Source organism: Abramis brama (genome assembly GCF_963993115.1).
Source record: "Abramis brama genome assembly, chromosome: 9".
Lineage (NCBI taxonomy): Eukaryota > Metazoa > Chordata > Actinopteri > Cypriniformes > Leuciscidae > Abramis > Abramis brama.
The window spans coordinates 28,231,588-28,258,918 of NC_139971.1; the positions used below are offsets into that span (position 1 = coordinate 28,231,588).

The 27,331-nt window shown below is 37.4% G+C and overlaps 1 protein-coding gene across 2 annotated transcripts in view; it reads right to left on the reverse strand.

The window, feature by feature from the left end:
- frmd4a (FERM domain containing 4A) overlaps positions 1-18,498 on the reverse strand; it is a 158,533-nt gene extending 140,035 nt beyond the window's left edge. The window contains exon 1 of one of the 2 annotated variants that reach the window (XM_084124349.1): positions 18,340-18,498. In XM_084124349.1, coding sequence (XP_083980475.1) covers positions 18,340-18,384 — 45 coding nt within the window. In that variant the 5' untranslated portion in view covers positions 18,385-18,498. The remainder of the gene's footprint in view (positions 1-18,339) is intronic. The other variant, XM_084124348.1, reaches the window with a different exon arrangement.
- Between the last annotated feature and the right edge of the window lie 8,833 nt (positions 18,499-27,331).

Here is a 27,331-nt window from a genome sequence, read left to right on the forward strand (position 1 = left end):
TTAATATTTACACAAGCAGAAATGCCAGACATCAAATGCATCGAGTGTAACTAATGTATTATTTTGTAATCAGCTCTGCTGCATGGTATTTGCTGATACACATATAGATACACAACAAAATCAGATAAAAAATGAATAATCTAATCTAGAACATGACATGCAGGTAAATAATACAATTTGTAGCATTTAATTGATGGTATTAAGATGTGTTCCCCATATAGATACCCAATATAAACATAACATGATTTGGTGCGCTTAGCACCTTCCCTTGGTACCGCAGCATGGGTTTTCAGTTACTGACATCTGTTGGGTCTGTGAGGCAGATGGATTCATGCACACACACTCAGCGGCATGGCACTATCTCCACTAATGCAAATCCCCTGCTACTGGAGCAGAACCTACCAGAACAACCCCTCTTCCCCAATACTCACCAGACCACGGCATAGCTATACTGTAAGAGCCTTGTACTTGCTAATATCTTTTACTAAACATCAAGAAAACAAACTGTAATGATTGCATTCAGACATTGTTTACCTGACTAAGTGGGTGGTTCTTTTATAAGTATGTATGTGTGTGTGTGATTTCATTTTTAATGATAAAAAAAAAAGTCAAAATAATAAATTATATAGGTCATTAGCAATAGGCCAAACGACACTAGCATATAATTAGCCAATCATTTTATGTATTGCATACATCATGACATAGCAAATCAGATTAATTTGGATTCTTGTTTTAAATTATCATTTTAAATTAAACCTAATGCACTGTAAAAAAAAATGTTTTCATGGTTTAGCATAACTTTTTATCTTTTGTCAAATCAACTTAGATAACTAATGTGGTTCAGATAACATAATATTTTGAGTTTCTATTTATTAAACCAATCATTGTATTAACTCACATTTTTAATTTCAATGAACTCAAAATTTTAAGACAACCAGATAACTTTATTTTTGCTGAATTATGAATAATTTATACCGTTTACAGCATTTTTTTTTTTGGTAACTTATTCTCTGCTCATATAAAGAAAACCAAGCATTTTATACGTCTACATGCAACATATGTTTGATTGTTACGTGAATGCTTCATGTCCGAATTGATTTCTCCTCATGTCAGAGGGCTCAGGCAAAACGTGTCGGATATACAGTATTTTGCAGTGAGGGAGTTTCAAAAGTTGTCTGAAAATATCCAAGTCAATCGCCCACTTCGAATCCCCCCTGGGTTTGGCACGATGTGTGTTTTCATGTGTAGGCAGACTAGTGGGTGTCTGAAATGGATTGAGGCTGTGTTTACTGATTACTGAATTTTCCTTTCTATGTTTCTTTCCTTTCACACACACTTGCTTATTTGCATTTTACAGAGCACACTTTACTATGACGCACATGTACACATTCAATTTCTCTCTCTGTGTCTGTCAGGGTTGATTATAGGTTGTCAGCGTCTGAAAGGAGACCAGATGAAATGGCAAAAAATCCCAAAAGACCTTCAGTGCCACATTGTGTCTGTGCATCTGTGTGTGTGTGTTTGTGTGTCTCACATGTCTTAGTGAAGATCATATCTCATTATAGAGGTTTTAATTGGCCCCTCATGATCAGACTTTCTTTGTGTGCCAGGCTAAAGTGATAACCTTGAGCCCTGCCATTAGTCAAGCATGAAACAGCCCACAAAGAAATGACACACTCTCACAAACACACAACAAGACACAGAAATACCATAACGATATTAATATGTATAGGATTAACCACAGAAAAAACACATGTGCACAAACACCAGAAGTACTCCATTAATTCATGAGGCTCGAGTCATTCAGTGTATGTCAAAAAGCGTCAAAGCTACTCCCACGGGATTTAACTAACAGGCTAGAGTCAGACTGTTTCCTTTCCACATGTCATTTATAGGGACTACAGACCTCTTACAATGGCAGAAACTGCAATCATTACTAATAACTAGTGTCCTAATCACATCCTCTTTGTACTGATAGCTCCTCTTAAAGGGATAGTTCACCCAATAATGGCAATTCTGTATAATTAGTTTATTCATCAACATGTCATTCAAAATGTATCGTTCAAAAATGTACACGCTGCTCTTGTCCATACAGTAAAATCATAAGACTGAAGCAGATAATGAAGAATGCCTTGCTTAAACCAGAGCCCCCAGGAATTCAAAGATGGAGAGAAATAATGAAATATATATATTGCAGTGCAGTGTGTGTGCGTGTGTTTTGCTGTTGCTTTATTTTATCTTTACGTCAGCATAGAGTCAGAATACTCCATTCAATAAAATATGTTTGCTATTATTTCTTGCTGACTGTGCTGAAATTGTGACTGGATACACAGGAAAAGTTCAAGGCTGTCTGATCAGAATGCATTATTCTAGTACTAACACCTTGTCCATAATAATAAACCCTATAAATAAACTGATCTCTAATCTTTCTCTCGGTCAGCGCTGTGAGTCATGGATATTAACCTTTCTCTTCTTTTCTATCTCAGATGCAATTTCTCCAGTCTCTTTATTTTTCTCTCTTGCACTTTCACATGTGTATGTACATACCCAATGATATTTTTTCAGAGTAGACAGCAGAGGTAACAAAACAAATACAGTTGTGGTCAGAATTATTGGCACAACTGGTAAATATGATCCAAGATGTCTGCAAAAATAAATCTGCTTTGTTTATCCTTCTGATCTTTCATTTAAAAAATTCACAAAAATCAAACCTTTCATTGAAGTGAAATAATTGAAAGTGGGGGGTAAATCACATTAAATAAATGCTTTTCTCCAAAACACGTTGGCCACAATTATTGGCACCCTTTTATTAAATACTTTATGCAAACTCCTTTTGCCTAGATAACAGCACTGAGTTTTCTCCTATAATGCCTGATGAGTTTGGAGAACACCTGACAAGAGATCAGAGACCATTCCTTCATACAGAATCTATCCAGATCCTTCAGATTCTCAGATCCATGTTGGTGCTTCATTCACCCCATTCATTTCACAACTCGCGTCTCACAGCCTGTAGAATTCAACCAATCAGAAGACGACTTTTTCCAATTTTGTGTGCCATATGCATCAGACGTTCAGCCAATGACCCGTCAGTGTGACGTGTCAGGCTGAGACTATAGTATTGGTAATATTATTAGTTGCTTGATAGTGCAGATTAAGCCTTTGGCTTGTAAACATCAAATAGAACTGCAACATGAATTTACATTGGACTGAAAATCCACAGAGGGTACTTTGCTTAAAGGGATACTTCACCTCTGGAAAGATGAATGTGTATTTAAAATGGGTCATTTATGTAGAAGAAATGTGAAATTATTTTTGAATTTGGAGCTTTCTAGACAATGTATTTTTGGCTTATGTGGATGAAAGACAACAACTCCCAGAATGCACTTGCTTCGCTGCCCTAGGTGGCCACTCCCAAGCCACGCCTACCGGTAAGAGAGCGCAGTTAAACAAGGCTAGGCTACTAGTGAGTCTCCGTGACGAGTCTGCCCGGGATTTCGAGATCGCCCAAAATGTCCGGGATTCGGCTTTTGCGTTCTACAGTCGCCATTCATTATATTCTCTGTGGCGAGCAGGACGAGACTAAGGGCCGTGGGAGAACGATGAGAGGCTGGTGGCGTGATTACTGATGAGCGACACCTGTGAGACGCACTGATCTCGTATCTCTCACGGAGGAGTGGGAATTTTCTTAGCAATGTTAAAACGCACATCAACCGATCACTTGTTTAGCGTTCATGTAAACACTACATTCAGATTCACCAATCGGAATGAATTCAGTTAGATTGAAACAAAAGGTGTGCATGTAAACAATGAATGGCGACCGCAGAAAGCAAAAGCCGAATCCCGGACATTTTGGACGATCTCGACGGCTGGACATGTCCGGGAAAAAGAGGATGGTAACCCCTACTACTCAGCTTTCTCCTACTACTCAGCTTTCTCCACAGAACAAGAGCCTGCTAGCTTAGCTTCCAAAAAAAGATGGCTGACACTATGGGGCTGTTTACACCTGGCCACTTCATGCGTTTTCTGAGATCTGATAGCTATCTGATTTATCAAAACGATTCCATTTACACCTGGTCACATAAATGTGTTTTTGCAAAACGGATTTAAATCCGATCTTCAATTCACGTGCTATATGCAGATTTAATGGAGTGCACGTCACCGAAAGAAACAGATATGAGCTGCATTTTATTGATCATCAGCTAAAATTCCAAAATCAAAGACCGCAATAAGAGAGAGCAGCAACAGCTCTGGTGGGATCATTTCATTTCTTTACTTTTAATGATGATGATTGTGTGTTAAGCGTCTGCAACTTACTTTCACTTTGAGTTGCGATAGTTTGCACGTTGGCTTAATGAATAGATGCAACGCAGTGATGCGTGTTCCAGTAATATCTGGCTATAACATTACATATAGCCTATAACACGCTCTCACACGTTTATTTTTTTAGCATTTTTGGGAGGAGTACAATTTACATATGTGGTTTCAACCACCAGATGCATTTAGACTTGTCCAGTTTCGTCTGGAATGCGGCCCAGACCACCTCCTGAAGTGGTTTGAGCGATCGGATTCAAATCCGTCTCGAATGCGTTTTGGAGGGCATTTACACCTGGTCTTTTCACGATCGGATAGCTATCCGATCTGAGAAAACGCATGAAGTGGCCAGGTGTAAACAGCCCCTATGTGTACATTCTGTGAGTGAGATCCCACCCTCTATGGGCGGGTTGAAAACATGCGGGACAGCTCCTCCTACTGGCTGTAGTCTTTAGCCTCTGGCCAAAAAATCCTCCGATGACGCAAAATGACGTTTTTTGCGTCATCAGAGGATTTTTTCCAGACAAAAAATACATAAATCTCTCGTCTCAGGGGGATATGAGGGTGGAAAGCACGGTAATTCGAAAATACTACAGGTTTTCTACTAATACAAAGCTTAATGCTAAATAAGTCCACCACACACCATTGACACAGACACTTCCACTGATGTTTTGCTTCTGCTACATCTATTCAGATCTGTTTGGTATTGAAAAGAGTCTTTCTGAATGCCCTACTAACCTATCCTATCCTACTAAGAAATGTCTCTGTATGCATTTGTTTGTTCTTTCATAATGTAAGGAAAGAGGTAATACACAACCCAGAAAAAGTCCAATGGTCTGTTTCTACTGCAGAGCTCTAAACTTTAAATTTGAACTGCTTCCATGTTTAACCATGTGTTAAATATGCATCTGGTTTGAAAGATACACACAATCTGCGACACAAATAAGCATAAACACACACAGTCTGCTCCTGCACCTCTCCGTAAGAAAAAAAAGCCCTAGTTTAGGGCTCTGATCAGCAGGAAGATGAGGTGAGATGGATCTACAGCACTAAACAAAAACAGTGTGTTGTGTTGTTGCTTTTTGCACAGTTGGTGTGAATGCTCAAAGAGCTCGCCGGCAGATGGGATTTATAATTATCTGTGGCGCTCAAACGTTTGGGGGTCCAGGATTTTTGCAAACACTCATGGTTGTAGATACACACTGGCACATGAGAATATACACAACACACATGTAAAAAAATAAGGTGTGTTGTACTGAATCCAGGCAAAAACCAACTGGCAGTGGAATATCTTCTATACCCACAAGCAATAAGAACGCTGAACACAACCTAATCCACATTTACAGTTACGGAGAGATGTGCCGTTGCTTTTCTGAAAATTTAGGATTTTCACCTAGTGCATGAAAATGTATATACTTTCATTGAAGGGGGGAATTGAGCCATATCTAGAGACTAAAAGACACATACTGTATACTTGGTTTCCATCCAACTATGTGTCTGCAAAATTTACATTTTTGCTTGGGAAATTGTGAATGAATATGCTTGGTGTGTGCATTAACTCAAAATAATACGCAAAAAGTTGAGATGGATTTTCTTGCGTTTTGTAATGAATTGTGTCGAAAACCGTTTTACATAAAAAAAGACATAGGTTAAACATTTGGGCACTGATGAGAAGTTGACAGCTTTATTATAATTAATAAAAGTGCATTCCCACAGTCTGCCAGAAATGTTTTGAGAACTAGTAGCGTTCATTACGTGAGCTATTTCACTCATTCTGTGCATTTACAAATTCAGCTCTCTCTGAATAAAGGAGGTCATTTCAGATGCTCCAGTGATACAATAAAGGGGTTTGGCATTACCTTTATTTGGATGGAACCCTAACTCTAATCAACCCAATCGAGAATTGGGTTGGAACCATCTAAAGACAAAGCTTTCCCGTGAGCATTTGATTGAATTATAACTAACTAAATAAAAAAAAAAGAATAAAAAAAAAAGAAAAAAAGAATACAAAATAACAAATATATTTTTTTAAATGCATAAAAAATAAATAAAAAGAATCTTTCTCATATTTAATATTTGACAGGAATGAAAATGAGGCTGTGAGGGACAGAATACAGTGTGTTCTTGTATTGTTGCTTAACAACACCGATTTTTTACGAAACGTCTTTCAGGAAAAAAAAAACACTTTTAGTAGACAAAAACTTGATAAATGTTTTAAAAGTTGTGAAAATTACATGATCTAGGACCTTTGTGCGTGCCATTGTAAAGACTAAGTCTATCCCTAACAGCCTCGTTTTCACCCGTCTTCAATTCAATATGGTGTCTAATCTGACTAAGTTCTATTCCTCATTTGTAAGCTGTCTGCTACATGAATAAATAAAATGTAAATTCAACCAGCTAGCAAACACCATAAAAACCTTAGCAAAGCCTCAGCAGCCGCATAACAATACATGATTGTGGTGTCATTGTGGCAGTCAGTTAATAATTTAATAATTTAAATTTTTACAAAAATAATGCATTTCATTCCACAAGTACTGTGCATTTGACAAATAAAACAAATACAAGTTTTATATATTCCCAAATCAGTATCTACCTCTAACATTTCCAACAACATACACACACTCTATCCATTCCTCTTCCTTTCTTTGCCACATTAACTCGCCATCTTCCCTCCAACACACAAACACAGTAGGACAGGACAAAGCGCCGCATGAGGTGAGAGGTTGAGCTCCGCAGTGCAGGGAGGAAATCTATAAGGTGTATAAATATAGAGTCACAGGAAACAGCACCCCATTGATCTTCTCAATTACGGACAGTGATATTTAATCCACAGTCTCTGCTGCTTCATACACACAGATTAATATTGATCATTGCTCAGAGATCAACAGCCTCTAGCGATCCTGCAGCAATATCATAACCTCTGTCTTATTGAAAAGTGGCACATCCTGGATGGATTTGCTCGTGGGATATGAGCTGACGACTGAATATAGAGATTGGCAGTTTTATTACAGGGCAAAATCATTAATTATATGCACACACTGTACATTTTAATGAGGAGGAAGTTTTATTTGGTTCACAGCAGCATGGGGTCTCATCTCACAGCAGTCTTGTAGTCTTGTAGCTGTGTGTGTGTGTGTGTGTGTGTGTGTGTGTGTGTGTGTGTGTGTGTGTGTGTGTGTGTGTGTGTGTGTGTGTGTGTGTGTGTGTGTGTGTGAGAAGAAGGGGGGTCTACTTCCCAATACTGTTATAAATCACCATCTCTCTCTCTATCTCTCTCTCTCTCCACTTAGACCCTCTGCATGATGTCATTCTACAGAATATCAAGTAATACACACACACACACCCAGGTCAGGACCAGGACTCTCAGAATACACCAGAAGCATGTGCAGTTGTTAGCTTAAGGAGCTATTTCTACTTGATCTGATCACTAAAAAAATACTTTTAAGTTATTTGTGCTTCCAATGTTTTTTCTTAAAGCCCTTAATGTTTATCAACATGTTAGGTCATAATTTTTGTCACACTTAAAATCATTTAAAATCACACAAAAATAATGTAATGTGACAGACGTAAAGTCATGGTAACCTAATGTTGTCACATTGATTCAGTCATATATTTAAAGGGATAGTTCACCCAAAAATTAACAAAGATATCTATATTTAGTTTACTCATGTTGCTCCAAACCTGTATGACTGTTTCTTCAGTGGAAAACAAAGTAAGTTATTGTGTGGAATTTCATGGATTTTCAACTTTACAATTAATATGACCAGCAACGGAGGCTGTCGAGAAAACATCTTCAAAGAAAGATCATAAAAGTGACTCATTTGACTTGCGGTGTTATATACTATATTGTAGTATATATATTCTTTTATGAATTAGCGTGAATTTTCATGAATTGAATTAGCTTTTATTTTTACATTTTCAGGTTTTATGTTAAATGTAGTTTCTGTTTTTGTCATTTTTATTTCGATTTTTTATTTTTTGTCTATAGCCTTTACATTTCAATAAGTGAAAATGATTTTTATTAGTTTTAGCTTTAGTTAACAATAACAACACTTATGACTTGTGTGTCTTTTAAGTCTTTTAAAGCTATACGCTTTGGCCAATAAAAAGATAGTTGTTAAATTGTTATAAGCAATAATATAAGCATGAATCGTATAGACCAGAATACACATTTTTGGGTAAACTATACATTTAAATCATTTCATCAACTTGAATTAAACCAGTTACTTGGATGTTACCATATCAAATAATTTTTTAGGTTGGACAAAACATTTCAGACTCAGTGTAGACCAGACCAGCTGCTGTCGCACCAACAGGATTGTACATGCATACTACTCTCTCTCCTCTCTTGGTGAAGTACACAGTGATGGATGTCCTGTTAGAGAGGTGTTGTGCTCCACTGACCTCAATATATCAGATATGTGTGAACACACACACAAACACACACACTCACATAGACATAGGGGTGACATCATCGATAAAGCCAAACAACGGAAGGCCAGCGCAGTAATAAGCTCTAACATGATTAAAAGTGAACGTGGCAGAGACATCTGGTGTGTATGTGCGGCTCTGATCTCGCATGTGTGCATCTCAAACCTAATTTTTTACATTCATGTCCCGTATGCAGGCAGTTTAATGAGGTTAGTGCAGATTCAAGGGCTGTTCTGTGGGAGCGAGAGAGAGATGATCCATTCCTCTCCATTAGCTCAGTGTGTGAACAGACTGCATACTGCTAAAATGAAGATGCGGAGCTCTGTGCTGTTTTAATCAAGGGCATATTACATTTAATGTACTGTGTGTAATGTACAACAGACCTAATGTACAGGTGACATCATCAGACAGATGGCAAGTAAAAATGTTAAGGTAAAAAATGGTACGAATAATATTGTAGTCAACATAAAAATGTTCAAAACCCATTTAAGTTCTGTAATCAAATGTATTTCAGAGTAAAATAGGATATTACATGTGAGAAAAAGTGCAGGGACTTGATTTTATGCAATGGGAATAGACTGGACTGAAATATGGGTATGATGTTTTTCAAAATAGAGATAAATGGTTGGAAAGGAGAGCATGTACAATTAGATGGACTGGTGACGTCAGCCAAAAGTTTCAGGTGGTCAAGAAACTTGATTTAAAAACTGACACTTTGTTTTTTTTGCAATATATTATATTTCAATATGCAAAAATAGAGGAATTTTCACCAGATTGCCTTAATAGCTCTACTTGGAAAGATTACATTTTTTTAAGATTTAATGATTAGGCCGATTCTGTTGCAGAACGCATCTGATTAAAAACAACACACAAAAAAACCCACGACTGCTTATTTTTGTGCAAACCATAATTTCCGATGACCGATATGGAAAAAAGTGTTCACACTCGGGTATACTCTTATAAGTACTCAAACCTCTTTCAGTAACTATAAAGTGAACACTTATTAAAAAGTTTCATATGCCACATTCCTATTATTTTTGACCAATTCAATTTGACTAAAATAACGAAATATGACTAAAATAATGATTTTTTAACAAAATAATAGATATTGCAATTTTACCATTGTACTGTAAAATAAAACTGTAATATTACAATACTAATATTCAAATGTTAAACCATCAAGCTTTTTTGTCAGATTGCCAGCAAATAAATAAATGCACTGCTGGTTTATAGTACATGTATTTATTTTAATTGCATCCTTCACGATCTGACTGTAGCATTAACCCATTCGATTTTATTTCAATATATTGTATTAGCTCTTTGATTCCATGTTGACTTTGTAATGATTTTCTACCAAAATAATTGGGGGTATGGATGATTAAATGTAGATAAATGGCATGAACATGTACCTCTCAGTATTCATATCAAAAATTGCAACGGAGTAGTCTTGCATAGACCCAAAAAGAAGCAAACTTGAAGCCGATGGTCAAAAGACTGGTTAAGTCCGAAACTTCAAACAAATTAGAATAGGTTTTGCTTGAGCATATTTCATTTACTTGCTACCAAGTGTCTTCATTAATAACTTGATCTTCCTCAAAGTGCTCACTTTTGCAGCCTGGTACCTTAAAGGGGTCCTGTTATGCTTTCCCACTTTTTCAACTTTAGTTAGAGTGTAATGTTGCTGTTTGAGCATTAAAAAAAAAACCAAGTTTACAAAGCTCAAAGTCCACTCCAAAGGGAGATATTTTATTTAACAGCATCCACTTTTCAAGAACTACACAATGAACGGCTCATTTGGACTACAACGCGATTTTTCCGGATCTTATGAAGTCACAATGGTACTCATTTAAATAAATTACGCACACGGAATAGCTACGCAGAAAAGGGACGAGGCCTGGCTGAGCTGCATTAGAGAAGACAGTGTTGTCGCTGTCAAAGAGACGCTGTTTTTTCCACAACGTTGCCAAAAATCATTTGTTTGACCTTCCTAAGGCTGATGAACTTAGAGTGGTTAAAACTTATTTTAAACACTGTTCCTGAACATTATAACCCCAATGCTTATCTTTGTGCTGCACATTTGATGGAGAACAGCTTGTTTTCTGTTGCTTTTATAAGCTCTCGCTTTTGTAAGACGGTTCACCGCTAATTAGAAAATTAACCACGGTTTTGTGATCGATTACTGTTTGTATTACCTTAGTTTTCAGACAAATCACGCTGCCAATCACAACACACTAGGCCAGCTAAACAATCACAGCACATTTCGTATTTCGGAAGGAGGGGCTTCATCGAAATCGGCGTGTTCGAGTAATAAGGAAAAATATGTGAAAAATAATGCGTTTTTGGAACAATCAAGCATGAAGACATATTCTAGTACTGTACACCCCAAAAACAAAATCAAGACTTAATTTTTTAAAAAAAAGGAATAATAGGACCCCTTTAAAACAACTTTCCAGATAGACTGAAACAAAACCTTTGGATGGGTCAACCAATCAGAATCAGAGCTGGTGAGTTCATCCAGCTCTGGGCATTGTTGTGTTCGGTGAAAGGACTGTAGGCGGTCAGTGGGCGTGCTGTCTGAAGCTGAGACTAGCTTTACACCTTCTGAAAAATGATAAAGTTAGAACGTCTCCAAAGCAAGGGCATCCTTTACACTCACAAGAGACACTTTGAGGAAGTGCTATGTTATAGAGCGGCTGACACACTTTCTCTTGTAGAAACGTTTCAGTGAAGGATGGCATCTCTCAAGCACTGCACTAAAGCCGATAAGACAGAAAAGAGGTTATAAAATAATAAACACAGGAGATAAAAGTAAACGCTCGCTCATCCTAACAGCTCCCTGTGGACTACATAACTGTTTCTCTCAGAAGAGTCTCAACAGACAGCGCTCAAGCCCACAGTGTCCAAAAATCTGAGCAGGTAGAGCATGTTTTCACTGCTACCTTTTACAATGGACACTAGATTCTGCCAAAACAATTACTGTTACTTCAGTTATTTATCTATACTCAATTAAAATTGAGTGAACTACTTTTTTTTTTTTTAAATGACAAATATACAGTCAAACCAAAAATTATTCAGACACCAGATATCATTTTATTTACTAGTGGGTGCAGGACATTTATGTAAGTCTTCATTTATAGTTCATTTATGTAAGTGAAGATAGCAAAATAAAGTAAACTGTGACACATTATACCCAAAAATTCTTCATACAGTGGACTACCAGTAAAAATTATAAAAATTTGTGACCAAACATTATTCAGACACTTTGACCTGACCATGTTTTGCTTTTTTTTCTTTAATTGCTAATGCAAACTTTTTACACCACAGACTGAACAAAAGTAAGCATTGCTTGGTAACTTATTGACCTAAATTGGTATTATCTAATTGTGTACTTAAATTTAACAGCGGACAGCTATTAAACCTAATTCATTTGTGAGACAGTCTAACAGAAGGATGGCGAAAACCAGTGAAATATCAATTGATTTGATAACTCTGAGTTCTTGTCATATTTTATTACCTTTTTCTACATTATAGTGAATAAACTGTGATAATGTGAGAAATTTTGAAGGTGTCTGAATAAATTTTTTGTTTGACTGTGTGTATATATATATATATATATATATATATATTCTATATATAATATAAACAGGTAGAAAGAAAAAGATTAAGAACATGAAAGAAAAAACTGTTGTAATTTATACAATTATATATTAATACAAAACGCTGTTGAATTTTCAAGATTTTCAAGCTAAAAGACCATGTTCAAATAATTAAAATTTCATTGGAATCTTTTCAACAGAATTTGCTTATCTCATCACCTTTGCCACTGCACTTCTGGGCCAAATATGCAAAATGCAACTCAAGGCCAAGAAACTGTCTAGTCCTTTTAAAAGGTGAAATACTCTCAGCATCCTCCGTTGGACAGCAAAAAACTCTCCAGTGTAATGTGGTATGCAGCTGATCTTTAATGACAGAAGGCTAGAGAGAGGAAACGAAAGAATGGGAATGGGGAAAAATAGATGTTTTTTTATATATATCCTGAGATATTTTTCTGCAGTGACTGTCAGAGCGAATACGACAATCCCAATATGCAAATGTGCTGAGAACTACCATGTTCACTATGAAACGTTTGCAACATTACTAAATTTTATTATGCACGATTCAGTTTAAACTTAAAGGAATAGTGTGGCAAGCAGGGCGGGGGCGAGAGCTGTGGGAACGGAGCGAGGCCGGTGGAGCGAGTGATAATGAGCGTGACCTGAGCGCCACATCAGTCTCGAGTGTCTCACGGAGGAGCTCCGGATGGATAAGAGGAGGAGGGACAGTGAAGGACGAGAGAGGACCAGGCCTGGGACATTTATGTTGTGGTTTTATGCAGCAGTTGTCCGTGAGGGGCTGCCGCTTTACTTTCGTTTTGTTAATTATGTATTGTAATAAAGTCCCTCTGTAGTGAAAATCAAGTTTTTAAATGTTGTTTATATGTCTATGTGGTGTTTTTATTATGCTTTAAGACAAACCATGTGCAAATTTATAAGTCAACACCATTGCTGAGTATTTTCTCTTTAAAACTGCAGTGATCTAAAGACGGTTTTAAAATTGCTGATTTCCTGATTATTTACTCACCCCAAGGCCATCCAAGAAGATGTACAGTATATAACTTTCTTTCCTCAGCCAAAAAGAAATTAAAGGTGCTCTAAACGATGTCACGTGTTTTTTAGGCTGAATTTTTTTTGGCACATAAAGCAAACATCTCCTCACTATCCGCTAGCTGCCTGTCCCCTGAACACACTGTAAAAAAACGCGGTCTCTATAGACAGCCCAGGCTCCACAAATGGCAACAAAAACAAACTGGGCCAACCTGGACCACGAAACATAAACAGTGTTCAAGCCAATAACCGACAAGAATGATTTGTGGTTGCGCATGCACATGAAGGGGGGTGTGGGGAGTGGAGGAGAGAGAAGCATGAAGAGGGAAGTTAGCTAGAGGAGAGATGTCCTAGACAACAACAATGACTAACGTTAGAATTATATTCTCTTGAATTTTGATATGGCCGACACATGGCCAAAGAGACGACGTTCCGATGAACAAATAGCAAAGAAGAGGGAAAAGGAGAAGGAACGCGCAAAGTCCCGAATTTACATCGGGGGAGGGGACGGGATGAGGAGGAGGGAGGGTCGAGCTAGCCTCCGTTTTGTTTGACAATACTTCGAACGTCAACAAGAAGTGACGTCACCCAACATCGCTTAGAGCACCTTTAAGGTTTTTTCTCCATGTAATACAAGTGAATGATGACCATTTTTAACGGTCCAAAATCCATATTTAGGCAGCTTCAACTACCTTTAAGAATAATTTATAAACAAAGCTAAAAAATTAAACACTAGTTTTAGACAAAAGATCATAAGACATTTTATAGACACAGACAAAATTAACTTGTTTTAGATATTCTGATAAAAGTATTCATTTATTTTACCAGCTCTCCGATTAACCTAAATGTCCCTTATCATTTATGGCATTTCACTGCTACTTTGAACAATTCACTCACATTTACATGCTGCTACAGGCAGATGCTTTTATCAAAAGTGACTCAAAGCTCGAGCTATACATTTCTTTTTTCAGTTCATCCACGCATCAGACTCAAATACATGACCTTGAAGTTGCTAGCGCCATGTGCTACTGTTTAAGCTACAGGAACCCTAGTCACACAACACAAATAAAAATGCCAGCCCAATACCAAAATGCATTTAAAACCACTATCTGCAGTCGTAATGAGATTCTGATGGTCGCAGAGCTGTACTGAACATCCCAGAGGATCTCAGACAGATAAGGTTATTGATCTAGACACAAATAGTACAGAGCAAGAGATATGGGTTGATGATGCACGGTGCACGCAGATGCCGCTTATGTGCACATGCAGTTCCCATAAGGAACAGATTTTCCCAGAATGAAAGCTTGCATTGTTAGGCTGCATACACTGCGCTGGTGATAACATGATATGACAGCAGGATACTGAAACTAATAAAGTATTCATCAGAAGAGAGAGATGTGTGATGATGAGTAATTGTCAGAGCCACTGTAAAGTGTGTAAACAATAAATAAAATATTTTGACAAAGCAGAAGATATGAGCCTATTAAGTGAACATCTTCAGTCACAGGCTGTTTCTGTAAATTGATTTAGTTCAATGGCAAGATGGCTAAGGAGGAGCTGATAGGTGGGGTCGTATACCATTTTGTAACCATGGTAATCGAACAGATGGGTTAGTACAGGAACCGCATGCTGTGTGGGGCGTGTGGGTGTGTCGCCATCTGAGACATTGTCATAAATCCATAAATTCTGCATTATCACATGCAGGTGAAATGCTAAGTGCTATTACTATATATATTCAATTGTATAAGACAAACAGATGCTAATTAGATGTTAATGTTGTCCCAAAAAAATGTATTCACAGTATTACAGAAATTAATACTTTTATTCAGTAAGGATGCATTAAATTGATCAAAATTGAAAAAATGTTTCTTGAGCAGCAAATCAGCATGTTAGAATGATTTCTGAAGGATCATGTGACACTGAAGACTGGAGTAATGATGCTGAAAATTCAGCTTTACCATCATAGGAATAAATTACATTTTAAAATATATTACAATAAAAAATTGATATTAAATTGTAATAATATTTTCAAATGTTACAGTTTTATTTTTTAATTCAAATAAATGCAGCCTTGGTGAGACTATAATGTGTATGTGTGTGTGTGTGTGTGTGTGTGTCTGTGTGTAGAATCACCCAAAAAATGTCCCATGATGTATTCAAATTATAAACGACAAATAAAAGAATCCAGTTTACTGCTCAGATCGAGTGCAACGTCCTGGGGGGAAAAACAGCTAAATATGTTCAGTTTTACTTTTTTTATTTATGAATTCTACAGTATTCTACAGTACCACAGTCCCATGATACATGCAAATCGTAAACAGCGAAAAAAGAGGCAGTTTTCTGTTCATACCGTGTGCATAATTTGCACCATCCCCCCAGATCGACCGTTAACTTTGATCATATTTTACCGTCTAGGTTTTTGTGCTTCAAATGAAAACGATGTGTGCAGTGATGTCACCGTGACAAATGCAGGAGATGAATGAAAATATGAAGTGTTTGCTGCTTTTATCGGAAGACTAATGAGAGTGAGAGGAAGGAGGCCTGGTTGGCAGGCATTTACCCTCAGATGTCTCCCTCAGAGTGAGAAAGAATGAGAATGACACAGCCACAGTGTTTCCCATGGATTCATGCTTGTGTTTTATTGTGGTTTCTTGCCTCTTACAAATGTCAAGCATCTTAATTAACGTTCTGACTGAAATATTAATGCTCACTGCAGATACATCATTAATATTCATCAAAAAGCAGCCCAAAATCATGTTAATATTTCACGTGTTACCAAAGATTTAACATGATAAAGAGTGTACTTGAATGTGAACTCTGGCTTTATAAAAACATACAGCCACGGAGGCAGTATAATGAATAAATTATACGAAGAAAATGCAATCATCTCTGCCTAAAAACAAGGAGCGATGAGGAGCCTTTAGGAATACTCAACACGTTCAGCTGTCTATATTTGGAATGGGGTTTAATATGTAAACGCATGTGCGAATGTGTGAATCATCTGACCGTCCTGGCAACATTTATGAACGATGAGAAACAGAGAGAGAGCGAGAGAACTTGACAAGGACAAGGAGAACAGAAGATATACATTTATACTGTATAAACATCTCGATAGATAGATAGATAGATAGATAGATAGATAGATAGATAGATAGATAGATAGATAGATAGATAGAAATTTTAAAATATATAAATTCTATACTATTTTGTTAAAATAAATGAAATATAAAACACTAAAATCAATCATTTTAAATGCTACAAGTGAATTTAGGCATAACAACATTATAATGTAATTAGTAATTAGATAACCCAAAGGTCATTTTAAAGAAAAAAAATCCAGGAAATTTATGGACAATTAATTATCTAATTTCATAAAAAATAAAAAATAAATGATTATAAATAAAAAACAATATCATCGTCATAAAAAACTCATAGTAGCAATAATCAATAAGGTATGGATATATCGTTAAGATTTTTCAGTTCAAACAGCAAACTCATTCTATGCCAGCATACAAAAATAGTTATCCACAGTTATCCATAATTCTTATTATTTATTTTTCTACTGTACATTATAGCATTTTAATTATAGTGTGCACAAAACAACAAACAAAACAGGAGTTCAAAAAAAGGGAGTTCACCCAAAAATTAAAATTCTCACCCTCACCCAACATTTCAACATTCTCATTCTCACCCAACATTTACTCACCCTCAAGTTGTACCAAAACTGTATGAATTTCTTTCTTCTGATGAAAACAAAAGAAGATATTTTGAAGAATGTCGTTACTCAGACAGTCGATGGACCCCATTGACTTCCATAGTATTTTTTTTTCCTGTCAATGGCTACTGTCAACTGTTTGAGTAACGACATTCTTCAAAATATCTTCTTTTGTGTTCAACAGAAGATAGAAACTAATACAGGTTTGGTACAACCTGAGGGTGAGTAAATGACAAAATTTTCATTTTTGGGTGAACTATCCCTTTAAGCTATTTGTACATCTCATATCATTAACAGCCCAAATTCCTATATCACTGCATCCCTGGATGTATCTTCTGAAGCAATTGTGGATTTGGATTTGATTCCAAAGTATTCTGAACTCCAGTGTCAGAGGTGATAGAAGCAGTTAAACGAAAATGAGAAATAGAAGATGAAAGCTTATTTGCAGAGCACTTTGCTCTCTCGTTCTCTCTCCCTGTCTGTCTCACCGTGGCCTATCACCATGGAGACAGACAGCTGTTACAGGTAGGGCAGAGGGTTGAGGCGAGTGACATGCGTTCTCCTTGTCTTTCCAGAGGTGATCCTACACCAGTCTACGCCACACCCCCTCTCTCTTTCAGCTTCACAACCTTTCTCCACACCTTTCAAAAGCACAATAGACAAACTCAACGGTGTTGAAACAGGTGCACAAAATCAATAATCATCATCCACCTGATTTCACACAATTCCCAGATTTAAAAAAAAAGAGGCCAAACACCTTATTCAGCCAAACAGGTTGAGCGCGCACACATACACAAAGTCAGCGAAACAAAAATCAGCACTAATAAAAAGAAGCCCATCATGCAGTAATAAGACCCCAGTGCTTAAAAAGCACACTCTGCAAATGTGCGTTCGCTGAACTCCAGATTTCTCTCAAAGCAGAAGTAGTTGTACAAGAGACGACATACGGAGAGGGTTTGTTCCTAGATGCTGATGTCAGGGCACCTGTCAGAGGTTTTTCACTGCAATGTTAGTGTGGCGTGCTGCAATTCGGTCAGCGTTTGGTGGCGGTGCTGCAGAGTGTACGTGCTACTGCTTTTGTGTGTGTGTGTGTGTGTGTAAGTAAAAAAAAAAAGAAAGACTGAACAGCAGTCAAACCCATCAGGTCAAATGTGACAGATAGTTCATAAAACTAAATCCCGAGGGTGTGTTTAAGTGTGTGCATGTGTTTAGAGTTGGCTCAAAGAGCACAGTACTCACCATAAGCAGGCAGACAGCAGATTCGGGCATCAGTTGCACAGCCATGATGTCTATACTGCAAACAAGCGTTTAAGTAATGTTCAAGTAGCGTGCCGAAACCCTAAAGGCAATCGTCACGCTCTACAACACCACCAAAATTGTCCAGGCAATGTTTAGTTAACGCTCAAGAAATGTATTGTATACTCTTTCACAGGACACTGTACAATAGTTTCCCGTTCCCGTGGCCATACGCTCCCTACTTCTCTCCTCAACGTCTTCCCCTCCGTTCAGAAATCCCAAAGCACTGTTCAAGCTCCGTCCTTCATCCAAATGAAACGTCTCTTCTTTGATCTCCAACAGCCTGTTAGACTCCCTCCTCCCTGAGGACCGACACACACATGCGCGCACTCGCACACACATACGGTCCGAGAGGAGGCAGAGACTGCCGTTTCAAATGACCAAGCAGCACTGCAGACACACATGCGCTCTCACGTTCACAAATCCGACTGATACAACCAAACACGGCAATGAGAGAGAGAGAGAGAGAGAGAGAGAGAGAGAGAGAGAGAGAGAGAGAGAGAGAGAGAGAGTGCCCACCCATCAATGAACACAGAAATCATATCAAGTACCATGAGGCCACTTAGGATACAAGCAAACACACACACCTTCCCTTTCTCTAAAAGGATTGATTTGTAAGTGCCAGTAGACAGTTATAGCATCACTTTGCCTAAATTAAAAGGAAAAAAATGAATAATGCAGAAAAAGAATAAGTGCTTGCTACTGTATTACTATTGTTTATACTTAACGTAAAGGATTTGAACAAACCATTAACCAGTGTTTTACTCAACACATTTCATTTGTGCTTTGAAACGTGGTAGGGTAGTTTTCTATGCGATCAATTTCGGAGAAAAAGAAAAACAGATTTACATTGAAAGAGGGACCTGAGGCATATCTGGACTAGAATATCAAAGACTTTTGAGCCTTTAAGCAACCCCTTAGTAACCACCCAGAACAACCTAGCAACTACATAGCAGTATGCAAAAAACTCATCAGATTATCTTAGCAACTGCATAGTAACACCCTGGCAACCACCTAAAACACCCTAGCATCATGGTAGTTCCACTGGAAAGCACCAGTAAGCAACCACCCAGCAGCCAACCGCAGCAACTGCAAACCAACAAGATTAAAAATCCATCCAAAAACCTACACTGTAAAAAAGAAATTGTTGGTTTAACTTAAAAGAGGAACCTGGTTGCCTTAAAATTTTGAGTTCAAATTAAAAAATGTAGTTAATACAAATAAAGAGATTAGTTCAACAGAAACTCAAAATATTATATTATCTGAACAACATTAGTGAATATAAGCTGATTTGTCAAAAGAAAAAAAAGTTGTGATAACAAATCATGAAAATATTGTACAATATTGTATTGTGCAATATTGGACAGAGCAAACGCATAGAAACACCCAGGTAACAACCCACAGCACCATGGCGATAACTTTTACACACGAAACTGAGACAAGCATAACTCACATTTTCTTATTCAATTACCAACCACCCGCAATGTAATAAAAAAATAATTTAAAAAGTACAATCAACTTGGCTATATGTAATTTCAATTTAAATAATTTTTTGAAAATTGCTTAACTTATTTTGATGAGTTAAAGTAATGTAAAAACATATGTTGTCATGACTTATTGATCATATCATTTCTTACAGTGCAGAATAACCTAGTAACTGCATAGCAACATGCTCAAAGCCTATAATAAACCTAAAATAAAAACCTATATTTATAAACACTAATAATTTAATATAAAATTATATTATAGTATCAAGATTACATTTTTGTTTTTAGTGTTTTATATTTGGACAAAACAGTTTTTAAAAAATTCTATAATTTTAATATACTGTACATTTATTAACATTGATTATCTATCTATCTATCTATCTATCTATCTATCTATCTATCTATGCATCACATTTTCTTCAGAAACCATAAAAATCTCATTCTAATCTGTGATTTTGTTCTTGGTCCAATGAATGAATGAGAAAGAAAGAAAAGAAAGAAAGAGCGATAGTGAGAGGAGCCTCAGGGGACCTAACATACTTTCCCCAAACATATGATTAGATACAGCAACTCTCCCTCTCTTTTTCACACATATACACAATCCACAAGGTGAGAAGGCAGCACTTTTTTAGAGTCTGCTTTTCCTTATGGGATTTCGTCCCATGTGACACTACCTCAAAAGGGTTAAAAGCACTATCCCTTTGAAAGGATTTGCTTTGTGTAGTTTTACAGAAGCTCACACACCTGGGTCTCTCTCTCTCTCTCTCTCTCTATGCACACACGTTTTTTTCCTTGGCTGGTTCTTCCAACCCACACAGGACTAATTATCCCTTCAGAGCAGCAGTGGACTAACAAAGATAAATGAAGTCACACTCGCGGTCGGACTGACTGACTAGAGACATCAGGATGGGGGGCGTTCGGGTGTGGCAGAGGGTCTGTGTTGCCAGGACAGAATCAAAACCCTGCCAAAACAGTGCGTGCTGAGGTTTAATTCATGTGACAGCAGTACTGTGGTCAAGATACACTTTGGTCTTATTTGCTTCAGTTATGTGAGGAATACAATTTTCCTTGTTCTTTGGAAATAAAAGCATTCAATGCACTACCTAGTTCCAGTCTAGTCCAATAGATCAAATGCTAACTATATGCTAAGCTATCTAGGCTACTGCATGTCTCCTTATTTTTTAACTTTCTATGCTCATCTCTCTTACTCTTTGGGCAATATGCACGATATTTGAAGAGCTTGTGCAGTCCATCCTGTATTGTCTATCTTTTAAAAAGCATACCAAAAAGGTTACTTTACACTACTGTCAGTCAGTAAGATTTTTAAATTTGATTTGTTTTTGAAAGAAGTCTCTTATGTTCACCAAGGCTGCATTTATTTACAGAAGTTATAAGCAAATATATATATTTTTTATTTCTCCTGATCACTAGGTGGCACTGTGCCGAAACTGAGCAGGTACCCTGAGGTCATGGCTGTCATTACACACACCAAGTTTGGTCTGAATACACTAAAGTGTTGCAGAGATATAGACTCACGTACTCTTTGGCATGCTCTTCGTAGAATTCATTCGCAAGTTATTTGAGAACGGTTTGATGATCTGGTTCGATTTAGGAGAAGGTCTAGGAGGCATTCGAAAAAGTAGTTTAAGGAAAATTCAAAATGGCAAAAAAAAAAATATTACGAAAATGACGCCATGCAAATCGTATCGTCTTGAGCCAAGGAATCTGAGAAAAAAAGTTGTTTCAAGCCCATACGGTTCAAAAGTTATTAGCATAAACTTGAGTGCAAATTTGGACGGTTGGTGGTGCTACAGGGATTGAATTAGAGACTCCAAAATTGCCCAGACAGATGTTCAGACTGTCCTCTATCCGGTGTGCCAAATTTGACTACTTTTAGTTTTATGGGCTGCCATAGACTCAAGAGAGAAAGAATTAGAAGACGACAACTAACGATTGCGATAGGTGCCTACATTGCTTGGCCCCTAAATAACTGTGTTTTTATTTTAAATGTATTTTTCCGTGTTGGCAAAGCTGAATTTTCAGCAGCCATTACTCCAGTGTTACATGTCACTCTTGTTAGGCCCTTACTGGGGACTTACAGTGTGTAGTTCAGGTAAGAGCTATCCTGTTGAAGACCTCTGTGAATGTTCTGTCCTTTTGCCTTCATCTCTCCTCTCTGTGGGGGTTTTAAATGTCAGATGAAGAAAAGATCAAATCCCAACCAGAAGAGGGCAAAGGCCAATCTTGATACGCTTGAAGTCAAATCCTGCTGCCGTTTTAAACCGTCTGGAAAACAAACAAGATGCATCACATACATGAGTGGAAAAGGTCTCATTTACATAAACGATTCAGCTTATATAAACAAGTTTTGGCATCTGATTTTAGACTATAGCTAAACTCACCATAGATGTATAGGCTACCTGAATGACACCTCTCAAATTGTACTATTACTTTTATGCCGACAAAAATGTAGCTGCGTTTTAAATTGTACAAATAGCTGTAATTACACACAGACTGTGTACATAGTACTACATTGTAAAAATAGCTGTAATAACACACAGATTGGCCAAAAAAAAAATCATATCTGTGAAAAGCAATAAAGCAAAATGCATGTCAGCTGCTGGTAAAATAATTTGTATACAGTATGTAGCCTAAACATCTTCAGTGATGATACAGTGGGGAGAACAAGTATTTGATACACTGCTGATTTTGCAGCTTTTCCCACTTACAAAGCATGCAGAGGTCTGTAATTTTTATCATAGGTACACTTCAACTGTGAGAGACGGAATCTAAAACAAAAATCCAGAAAATCACATTGTATGATTTTTAAATAATTAATTTGCATTTTATTGCATGACATAAGTATTTGATCACCTACCAACCAGTAAGAATTCCGGCTCTCACAGACCTGTTAGTTTTTCTTTAAGAAGCCCTCCTGTTCTCCACTCATTACCTGTATTAACTGCACCTGTTTGAACTCGTTAGGCTACCTGTATAAAAGACACCGGTCCACACACTCAATCAAACAGACTCCAACCTCACCACAATGGCCAAGACCAGAGAGCTGTGTAAGGACATCAGGGATAAAATTGCAGACCTGCACAAGGCTGGGATGGGCTACAGGACAATAGGCAAGCAGCTTGGTGAGAAGGCAACAACTGTTGGCGCAATTATTAGAAAATGGAAGAAGTTCAAGATGACGATCAACCTCCCTCAGTCTGGGGCACCATGCAAGATCTCACCTCGTGGGGCATCAATGATCATGAGGAAGGTGAGGGATCAGCCCAGAACTACACGGCAGGACCTGGTCAATGACCTGAAGAGAGGTGGGACCACAGTCTCAAAGAAAACCATTAGTAACACACTACGCCGTCATGGATTAAAATCCTGCAGCGCACGCAAGGTCCCCCTGCTCAAGCCAGCACATGTCCAGGCCCATCTGAAGTTTGCCAATGACCATCTGGATGATCCAGAGGAGGAATGGGAGAAGATCATGTGGTCTGATGAGACAAAAATAGAGCTTTTTGGTCTAAACTCCACTTGCCGTGTTTGGAGGAAGAAGGAGGATGAGTACAACCCCAAGAACACCATCCCAACCGTGAAGCATGGAGGTGGAAACATCATTCTTTGATGATGCTTTTCTGCAAAGGGGACAGGACGACTGCACCGTATTGAGGGGAGGATGGATGGGGCCATGTATTGCGAGATCTTGGCCAACAACCTCCTTACCTCAGTAAAAGCATTTAAGATGGGTCGTGGCTGGGTCTTCCAGCATGACAACGACCCGAAACACACAGCCAGGGCAACTAAGGAGTGGCTCTGTAAGAAGCATCTCAAGGTCCTGGAGTGGCCTAGCCAGTCTCCAGACCTGAACCCAATAGAAAATCTTTGGAGGGAGCTGAAAGTCCGTATTGCCCAGCGACAGCCCCGAAACCTGAAGGATCTGGAGAACCTGGTCAAGAACTACAGGACACGTATGATCTCTGTAATTGCAAACAAAGGTTTCTGTACCAAATATTAAGTTCTGCTTTTCTGATGTATCAAATACTTATGTCATGCAATAAAATGCAAATTAATTACTTAAAAATCATACAATGTGATTTTCTGGATTTTTGTTTTAGATTCCGTCACTCACAGTTGAAGAGTACCTATGATAAAAATTACAGACTTCTACATGCTTTGTAAGTTGGAAAACCTGCAAAATCGGCAGTGTATCAAATACTTGTTCTCCCCACTGTATATAAGACTTGCAAACAGTTTCACCGCACCAAGCAAATAAATAACTTAAATTCAAGTATATACTTAAATTAAATCAACCTAAATAAGGTAGAATATAAAGTACCTCCCATGGGATCTGTGAAGACTAAATGGGAGGAAAATCAATACTGTCTAGTACTGCAATAAGATTTTAAGACAATACCGAATCAATACACAGACGCCAAGTGTTGATTTTAATTATTATTTTTGTTTTCCAATTTATGATTATTTTTTTGTTTTGTTAATATAATGCAAAGTCGCTACATAACTTAATTAGATAAGTGAATTGTGTTATGCTTTGCCAAATGAGTCATACTGAAGTCAAATATAACAAGATTCATTAATGGCAATGCATTGCAATTTATAGGATTCAGACTATAGCAATAGAATACATTAAAAGAATGCAATATGCAATATGTTCTCACAATCTAACTGAGTGTCAGCTATGAGAGAAGAGCATTTAAAGGTCCATCATGTAGCCAGATCTGTATTGATCTTGTCGCTAGACAAATAAACCATTCACACCTAGCCGCATAATAGCAGGTTGACACAGTACTTGCATGTTTGAACTGTGTATATTAATTAATGCATCATCACCACAAGAACAGGTTAATACTTCTGGTTTTCAGACAAAAACTGTGAAGTTGGGCATGCTTATGTAGAATGATTCATGCTTGTACATTCTCCATGCTTGGGAAAAAATATTGAAAGTCCAATTCGGATTGCATGAAATGAATACTTGAAAGGTAGAGTGTTCGTGTTTCTCCCTAATACATTTATTGTAAAAACTGTGAGCTTCTATGAACAGAGAAACGTCAGCCTAAAATCACTTTAACATGATAGAGTGATAGAGGAAGAAAGAACCCTGTGCTAGAGTGATTTGCTTTCTGTGCCCTATTGATTTAATAAAGCATGCAGCGCTCAAGTGAGAATTCAATAATAATATCACACAATAAAGTTGAATTGAATTGAGTCTCAAAGCACTTTTTTTTTTTTTTGAGTGACTACGTCAGACTTCGTACTTCCGCTCAATTTCATTTCGCTTCTGTACTCAGTCTGAGATAGCAACCTATCTTTCCGTTTTCCTCCGGCCTGAAAACAGCCGGGCCAATCAACGAACAGAGGGCGGGCTGAGAGCCGTGACGTAGACGCTGATTGTACCGTGGATGCGTAGATTTACTTCACATAATCTGCAAAAGTCGTTCACAGCCATGTTCACTCCGGTATTTCGCTCGATGGTTTTGTTTTCGCATCATACGTGTGTTTACAGTGGAAGTTAGATGCGGCTGAGCATGCGCATAACACACGCCATAACCAAACGTTATGTGATTGGCTTACGGGTAACCAATGATTTTAAACTTCAGACAAGCGACCCCCGCGAGAGAGAAAACACTTCTCTATTATGCCATTCCAGACTCTGTCTACGAAGCAAAGCGAAGTAGCAGAGTTTGGTATTACCAGGCTAGAAACTTCATGCTTTTCAAAACTCTGTCTGTGTAAGTGGAACCTAGTATGTGCATTCAGTAAAGCTCATTTTAATAGCAATAATGCATGGCCTTCTCTTAAAAATTCAGGATTTAAAAAAACTACAGTATTTAATCTCAAATCAGACTGATCACCTTGAAATGTTACAATTGTAACTGATAGCTAACATCATCATCATCATCATTATAAATAATTATAAACTATTATTGATTTTATTACTATTAAACAAATGGAGTTTTCTAAAGTATACAAATAATAATTGACTATTATTGTTGTTAATAATTGTTAATATTAATAATAATATTCATGTTTTTTTATATAGATGGGCAAAGTTCAGATACAAACACACCAGGAAATGAAAAAAACAAGGATACTGTGTACAACTATGTTTTGTATAATGTTAACTAGCCTACAAATGCATTTTAGTAACAAATTTGCTGCATTTTGTTACATTTTTGTAATTTCAATGAAACAATAAAACAAAAAAGATCAATTTTTTCTAATTTCCTTTAAGTGAAATTATATTATTTTAGAGAATAATACTTGGAATAAATATTTTAAAAGGCAGGCAGATTCTACCAACACAACAGTGCCCTCTGCTGGAATTGAATAAATTAAATCTTACACACTACTCCACTAACCTAACTGCAGTGAGTGGCAAGGTAAATCTCTTTATTCACAGCCATTCACACAAAGCTAAGCAGTAAAGAAAGGCATAGCATAATTATAGGCAATATTCGCATATACTGGCACTAATAAGCAAGCAGTAAAAAGGTTACTGGAAAAGAGCTTAGTAGCCTACCATTACAACATATGGGCACTGACAGTACTCAATCCTTTCTTTCCCAGTGCTTAAAGAGCATTTAAAATAAGTCACAACGACTTCCACGACGCATTAATGACTAGCGACATTCAAAATGATGCCCATTTGCCTGGTTACATAACCAAATACTGGTTTGCAAATTCCAGTTAGGCCCTGCTGTAGCATCCAGACCTGCTACTACAAGTACAAGTTGTGCACGCTGTCAAAAGCAAATTACCACTAAAAGTCACGTGACACAACATTAGTTAGCCACTATAGCCTACTGAACCAGTACCACAGTATTATTATTATTACAGTCCAAATGTACATTAAAAAGGTACATTTCAAAAGGTCCAAAACAACAACAACATTTATACAGGTTGAAAAATGTTTTACCTGCAGTAGCCTACAGATTCATTCCCAAGTTGCACGTGCAGGTGTCGAATATATAAAGATAGTTTTCATCGCTGACAGATGATAAAAAACTTTTAAGGTTTTGTTTCAATTTACTGTAGGTAAATATCCACTTAATCCAGCCCTCTTAATGATTTATGTGCTGTTATCTGCGTCTCTCGCGCTACTTTTTTGAAATCGCTCCAAACGATTCAATGCGTGAGTGAGCTGATCGAATCATTTGATTCAAAACCACGAATAGATTCAAACAGATTTATTGAAAAGAACTGACTCAAAAGAGTTTATTTACGAATATGGAATCGCTAGTCCTGATTAACGTAGTCGTACACAAATAAAGGATTAGATGTCATTGAAAATGTTATACTGATAATACTGCCAAACATTGCTCTTTCAAAGTCACTTTCACCAGAGGGTTGTTCCATAAAACAAGATTAGAATACAAGCCAGGCTTATTTTGGTTAGTCAGACTTATTGTCGGTGATTTCTGTTT